Below are 7,559 nucleotides of genomic sequence, written 5' to 3' on the forward strand. Positions count from 1 at the left end.
AATAATTAATAAGAAAGTTAAATATTCACGACCATGAGTCACAACAGTAAGTACAAGACTATAGGCCATCAGTGTCAGTAAGTAGATATGCTATAAACTTCAAATGGCTCTACCTTGATGTTTGTCTGCGAAAGACTTTAATACTCTTATTAACTAAGAACGCGTTGGTGACATTAGGTAAGTTCCTTCGGGTTGAAAGTTCGTAAGTGTAAACAATATTGAGCAACTGTTTAGCTGTCATAACCACAGAGAAACTCGCGTAGCAAACTCAAGTCAGTGTTGTTGTCCCTGATATCAGCTGCAGTGTTTTCAATGCATAAGTGTAGAACCTCTTCAATAGTAAGATAGAGGAAAGAAAGGTGAGCTTGGTATTAGTGGAATGCGGTCCACTCCATCGTAGGGGTCCGCACTGACCAGGCCCCATCCACCAACCCGCCCCTCCGCTGTCTATTCTCCGCCTTCTTCCCCGCTGGTTAGCTGGTCACTTCAAGTGCGCCCTGTAATAATGGGTTTTGCTGTACTACATCACTACATGAACTGAGAAACTCGGTGGTGAAGTCAACCTACAAGCAGAGGAAAAGGTACCTTCCACCAACGCCGCCCCTCTCCCGCCCTCTACTTGCCTGCTGGTTAGCTGGTCACTGCAGGTGCGCCCTGGGATAATGCGATAGTGGGGTTTTCCTGTCATACATGTACTGAGAAACTAGCGTGGTGGTCAGTCTACAAGCAGAGGAAAAGTGTCCTGCTAATATCATTTTGTGAAAATGACATTTTTCCCTAAAATTATTCATTAAAAAAAAAAAAAAAAAAAACAGCAGGCCATTTTTTCCGCCCCCCTCGGTCGCTGCGCCCTAGGCGACTGCCTAGTTCGCCTAATAGGTAGAACCGGGCCTGCTAATACTGCTTCTTTTATTATAGAGAGCAATGATATAGCTCACTCTATTATAGAGAGCACACAGACACGACTTCGATACCAACAAAGGCAGTCTGGGAAGCGACTGAACCTCCAGCCTGATACGACAAACGGAGAGAAAACTACCCGAGCAGAGCGAGCTGACCCCAACCTACCCGAGCAGAGCGAGCTGATCACAACCTACCCGAGCAGAGCGAGCTGATCACAACCTACCCGAGCAGAGCGAGCTGATCACAACCTACCCGAGCAGAGCGAGCTGATCACAACCTACCCGAGCAGAGCGAGCTGACCCCAACCTACCCGGCTGGTAGGGCCACACAAGCTCAGATAGACTTATAGCCATTAAATAAAATGTTCAAAAAAATGTTCAAAATGGAGCAAGAAAATTGCAGTATTATCGTATACAAGTAAATATTAGCGAATCTTAAACTTCGGACACAACTTTTACCATCAACGGAAAGGAACGTTTAAGTTTAAAAAAATATTTATTTGTCTCCTTCCATAAGACAATTGTTATCGAAAGGCAACAATAATAACCAACATCAGTTATAAACTTCATAAGATTATTTTCAAACTCTGTTTCAAGAAAGTTTACATCCCGCACCTCCCGTGGGGCAGAAAACGCTAAAAACACACAAACAGTGGAGGAACTCGGTACACAACTTGCTAGCACATGATAGATAACTCCTTTAACCTAATGTAACAACTGATAGTACATACTAAGCAACCTAGTCTGCAGTTATCTCGGCACCGTGACCGGGAGTCCCCGTTCTTCATAGTTAAACAGTTGCTCGCCGATCCTCCTCAGTCAAGTTCACACCACAAAGAATCGTCCAGGTACACGCCTTAATAAATCGTCGGCTGCGAAGGAGGATAAGATCCCTCTGTCTGTAACGTCTGCTGCGAAGGAGGATAAGATCCCTCTGTCTGTAACAACAACAACAACAACAACAACAACAACAACAACAACAACAACAATTATAATTATTTCCTGGCCTCCCATCTCTAGGTGGTGGGAAGCCATTGCCCCGGCCCGTTAGTGGAGGGGAAGGCTTTGGATAAAGCTGGTGCCGACAGGGTGCTTGGAGGTGAGTTCTTACCGTGTCTCTCGCACAGAAAAGTACTAAACTTAATGGCAGGAAGATTAAAGTCTAACCGCAACCCCCACCCTTAACCAGGTCTGACTTGATTAACCCCTTATGAGCACGGGAAGCCAAGACACACCAATCTAATAAAATGTTTCAAACAAGGATTACAATGGCCGAAAGCTTTGTTTCTCACACACACACACACATACACATACGTTACTTAAAGGTCAACCCAAGTACAAAATTGGTGGTAGTAGTAGTAGTATCAGTATCCACAGCAGTAGTGTTCATCTCGACTTCTAAACGAAGAAAAAATGCTGATATCTTAGTCTTAGAAGCCTTCGTAGTTCCCACCTTGGTGTTTTAGAAAGAATCAAAATAATATTTTTCGATATTTGACAAATCAGTAACAATACACGCCGGCTGTAAACCTTTTTATCATTTAAAGCGACATTTAAAAATGATAAGAGTACCTGCTCCACTGAACGAAAGCTTGTGCCGTCGGGGGGACCTGACGAATATTTCTTTCGATGCTTTGACGAAGGAAGAGGCGCCCTGGGATCATTGACGCTGCGATCGGCTGATTCATCTTTGAAGAAAAGCGAATGATGTTTGTTCTGGAAACAAACCCCAGCGCACGCGCACGTATTCAAAACCAGAAGAACCAGCTGAACATTCACGGTTACAGATTAACACCATCAGAATGCAATGACAGGCATATAAAGCAATCACCGAGACAAATCAGTTTACCATGACAACGACTGTTCTTACCCTGGGACCAACACGAAGCCACTTACCTTGACGAAGGAGATGAAGACTGGAGCGGAAGTTCTGTTGAAGATCAAGTAGACGACAACATTAGAGACGCCGGTAGCGTAGACAAGGAGCTGAAATGTCTCGTTGACCATGTAGAATGCTCTCTACACAGACAGACGAGGCTACGTTTTAACGATGGAGAGAAGGAAACGGATCATGGATTGAATGAGATTGTGAATTTTGAATGTGAAGTGGCGATCATTTACATACTGACTACACTACTAGACTGATTTAAACATTGACTAGAAGCCCCACTCGTGTGATAATGATCCCATCAAACGCGTACTGCCATAGCGAAATGTTGATTTGTGGTGAAAATGAAGTGTGGAGAGCTGGGCGAAACTAGCTGAGGACGACAACTTCCTCGGACAAAACTTGTACACCCAATGTTTGCACCTAGAGCACCCAAATAAAACTCCCAACGGCCGTGAGTGTGGATAGCTTTTACAGTACCCCGAAAGGAAATCTGAATAAAAGACTAAAAATCCTCGCTAACAGTCCTGTGCCTCCTCCGTTTGACGAGCACCATCCACGTGGCACCGCCACTAGAGCAACACTCAGGTGCACACATACTTACACCTCTGTCATCCTGCAAGAAGCCGTAGATGATGAGGATGTGCTTGGGCAAGTGCAACAGCGCCGTGCAGAGGATGAGTGTCAGGATCATGCGGATGCCACGACTGTGCCTCTTGTTGAGGACAGCAATCTCCACTTCTCTCAGCTTCTGGCGCGACAGGGAATTCTTGGCCTGCACACGCGTTCCACGCACATCACGTCAACAGGACGTAAAGAGGACGTTAGGAGAGACACCATTTCATACACCCCTGACTTTACTCCTCGAACATCCTATCCTCCTCGTTTCAAAAGTCCATGGCAGAGTAATGAATTACAAAAAAATAAACAAACAAAAAAAAAAGCAACAAATCAACCAACGAACAATAAAAAACAAACCAAAAAAAAAACCACACACACACAAACAAAAAACAACAGCTTTGATAACAGTTGACAAGAAACTTACACTGCGACTTAAGAAAAGCATGGCAGAGATGGGTAAGATGTAATCGACGATGAACTCGTGGAAGTAGACCCGAGGAGTGTTTCCGATGGAGCTCAGACACACTAAGGCGTCTGGAACATCCGGGTCATGGAACTCCGGTTCACCTGCAAGTTTAGTCAGCAGTTCTTAGATGTTTTCCCCTCCGTACTTTCACACGCTTTCCTTCGTGCACGTGCACTCTTCAGTCACGCAAAGCTAGCTATTTTGTCACTGTGAGCCACTTTTGGTAAAAGGGGCATAAGTGTGCGCATGTGGAAGTTGTCTTTGACTCTTAAGGTCTTCTAGAACTGAAACTAACACTTTTTTGTTGACAACGTTTTACTGATATATTCCTCTATCTATCCATCGATCCATCCGTCCATCCATCCTACTCGTCTATCCATCTCACAAACATATACGTGCATGTGCTTTGACACCTGGCAAAGTTTGTATGACAAAGACACAGGCAGTAGAACAAGCATACACACAAATGAAAAGGAACAGACAGACAAACTGGACAGACAGACAGAAAGACAGACGGACGGACGGACGGACGGACACATGAAATCAGGGCGAATGTAAGTAGATAACTGCCGTGACACTTTAGTTTCCTGTTTACCCGCCTGCCTTTTTCTCCCTGCATCCGACTGACCACACACACACACGCACGTGTATCGTACCCACTAGCAGCGGTACCCGGGCAGAGCAGAAGAAACTGATTATCCAGATGAGGAACAGGAAAACGTTGGTTTCGGTTGGCCCCTGTCGGTACCTGTAACATGATGGCATACACAGAGGTCGGGTCTTATAAACACACCGCTTTCACCTCCCTTTATAGAAATAAAAAAACCCGAATAATAACAAAAACATTAAATAATAATAAAAAAATAAAATTTCAAAAAAAACTTTCAATTAAAGAAATTCCCTTCCTTTTCCTACTATGGAGTTAAGCTCTGGGATTCTTTGACCTGCAATGTTTAGCACTTATCATCTAGGTCCAGCATCCAAATCTCTACTACGTGTGAGTAAGACACACTTTAGTCATGTGTTGTTTGAAAGAGTATGCAACGGTAATCATGGCTGTCCATGGAAAGTAGGATGTTTGCCATCGTGGTTCATGGATGGTGTACACAGCTGAGTAAATGCACCTAGTACCCGGACGATAGGCCCCTTATCATTGCTAGTTATGATGAACGTTACTTTGTCAAAAGATCTCCTGTTAGTCTGTCTTCACGGCCTGTAGAGTCTGTCTTTACGTCCAGTAGTCCTGCAGAGCCTGTCTTTACGTCCTGTAGTCCTGTAGAGTCTGTTTTCACGGCCCGTAGAGTCTGTCTTTACGTCCAGTAGTCCCGTAGAGTCTGTCTTTACGTCCTGTAGTCCTCTAGAGTCTGTCTTTATAGCATATTAAACGTGTCTATGTATGTGCGTCATCTGGAGCTTGGTCCGTTAGAATTCCTTTGCCTCATCGCCGTACCCGAGCCCCCGGCTGATGTACTTCTTTCTGATCATCGACATTGACAGGATTATGTACAGGTTGACTGTGATCAGAACCTGTTCCAGGTACTGGATTCCATGGCAAACAGTCTTGTATGGAGAGAGGTGTCCCCTCAGCCCCACAATTCTTAGCGGGATGATCAAAGCCAGCAGCACATCTGTAAAATAGGGGGAGGCAGTAAATAGTGAGACCTCACCAACGTAGTCACTAAAAATTGTAGGTACTAAACACATAATAGGGACTAAATTCCGCATGCTGGAAACTTTACACCTGACTGCAGCGAATCAAGCGGGATAACTCATCGCATTTCATGGTTCCTTCCCCTTGACATGCTCACGCTGGAAGAAGGGGTCAACCACAGAGGTTACGAGCGTCACGTGACGCACCAACACACCTGACAGGAGCATGGTGAAGATGTACTTGGCGCGGCTGCTTTGCAGCTGGTCCGTGGCGTAGAAGATGTACATCAAGGGCAGGTTGAGGGCGAGGATGAGGAGCATGAGCAGTGCCCAGGCCGCGATGAGCAGCCCCAGAGGTAGCGGGTCTATGGGCGTGTTGCTGGGCAGTTTGTGGTGGATGATGGAAGTCTGAGCGAGGTCAAGACGAGAACAGCACATTAACACATCTTTTGTAATATGAATATTATTCCTGACAGGGGACGATTTCTTCCAGGTGCTTTTACCGTTTGAATGCATGAGACATGCAGATGCTGGGTTTGACAAAGGAGTAAACAGCCGTTGGTTGTTGAGTTTATTTGTGTGCTTCTTCTGTCAGAGGAGGTATATAAATCATCATCATTTAGGAAGAAAATCTGATCGAAAGCAAGAAGCTTTAGAATTAATATAATATCTGTGCTGGTAGTTATGAACAACGAATTTATGGAAAGAAATTGGATAGAAGCGGCTTTGTTTTTGTTTGTTTGCTTGTTTATTCTGACTTTAAGACATCTTAAACAGTAGTAGTAGAAACAGTAGGAATAATTAAAATATAAGACAGTCTTTGCTAGTAGTAGAGTAGAAAGTAGGTGGTAGAAAAAGTTTGAAAGAGGTAGTAGTTGTAGGTGGTGGTGGCGGTAGAAGCAGCAGTGAAAACGAATTTAAAAATGGGAGCTATATAACTCTTCACATTCTGTACACTAAATTATCAAATTACTCATCAATACTTTTCAAATTTACTCTGCTTTTACAATATGTGTAATAAAAATGAATATTTATATTTGGAAAGGGTTGCATTAAAGGCTTTTAAAGCAGCTTATAAAAAACAGTTCACAAACAAATAAACAATGGAATTTTTTAATACTTGTACTGTAGAATTATTGTGTGTCTAGACTTTCTAATCTGATTTGTTTACGTTTAAACAAAGAACTTGGTGTCAGTATACTCCACGTCAGCCAGTCAATTATTGTCATCAGAACGTGAGTCGCGTGTAAATGACACAAAGCTTACTTAAAAACTTACATTCACCATTTTTTCACAGGACTGCTTTCCCCAAGATCGGCACTTAAATAAAACACGCTGACTGTAGAAATGAACTAAAGGTAATCCAGGTGAGTCTTATATGAGTACAACTCAATTTGTAAAGAAAACCATTTGGGACACTCTCCTCGAAGCTGAAGGAGTCGAGTGAAGATGGCAGACGGACAGCATCCGCGTAAACACAAGTGACGTCAATCGTTTTGTAAGAAAAGTTGTGACGTTTTAAGTTCTGACGTCAGTTTGTTTTTGCCTCACAGATATATTACGTCAGTAAAATCTCCGGGTTATGTTATGTAGGTGACGCTGTGATAAATATAACTTTATTGTGAAGGTGAATGTGTAAATAACACCTGTACATATTGTTTACGTTAAGGTAAAGTTCACACGAAGATTATGTTGGTATGCTGTTGTTGCTGTTTGTGATGGCGAGTGTTTATGTTACTTGCCAGTCTCGTATGGCCGAGTGGTTCGAGCACTGAGAGCGCGCTGGTTCAGTACCCGAGTGGCGCCTCTTACTTCCCCAATCGACACAGGTGGCGGGAAGCTGATTTTTTTTTTATTTTTTTTTTTTTGGTAAACGTCTCACTGAAGGGAAAAACTTCGGGAGCCTTCGGAAGGGTGACGTCAGCGACCTTGACACTTTCGCGCTAAGCCAACGCTCCGCTTCACTGATTGCCAACCATGAAACTTGTTCTGGGGCTAATTCAACAACTTTTAAACACTATGAAGGGCGACA

At 43.7% G+C, this 7,559-nt stretch overlaps 1 protein-coding gene across 2 annotated transcripts; it reads right to left on the reverse strand.

Annotated features, from left to right (window-relative positions):
* Positions 1-1,414: 1,414 nt before the first annotated feature.
* LOC112557233 lies at positions 1,415-6,993 on the reverse strand. Of its 2 annotated transcripts, none has more exons than XM_025226969.1 (9): positions 6,806-6,993; positions 5,743-5,935; positions 5,328-5,505; positions 4,534-4,625; positions 3,836-3,978; positions 3,395-3,565; positions 2,799-2,921; positions 2,475-2,618; positions 1,415-1,801 (listed from the first exon to the last, which is right to left on the reverse strand). In XM_025226969.1, the coding sequence occupies exons 1-9, from the start codon at positions 6,812-6,814 to the stop codon at positions 1,760-1,762; spliced, it is 1,095 nt and encodes a 364-aa protein (XP_025082754.1). In that variant the 5' UTR covers positions 6,815-6,993; the 3' UTR covers positions 1,415-1,759. The 2 variants fall into 2 exon arrangements, with proteins under 2 accessions (XP_025082754.1, XP_025082753.1); XM_025226968.1 differs by having other exon boundaries at positions 1,415-1,840.
* Between the last annotated feature and the right edge of the window lie 566 nt (positions 6,994-7,559).

This window comes from Pomacea canaliculata, linkage group LG2 (genome assembly GCF_003073045.1).
Source record: "Pomacea canaliculata isolate SZHN2017 linkage group LG2, ASM307304v1, whole genome shotgun sequence".
In the NCBI taxonomy this organism is placed as follows: Eukaryota; Metazoa; Mollusca; class Gastropoda; order Architaenioglossa; family Ampullariidae; genus Pomacea; species Pomacea canaliculata.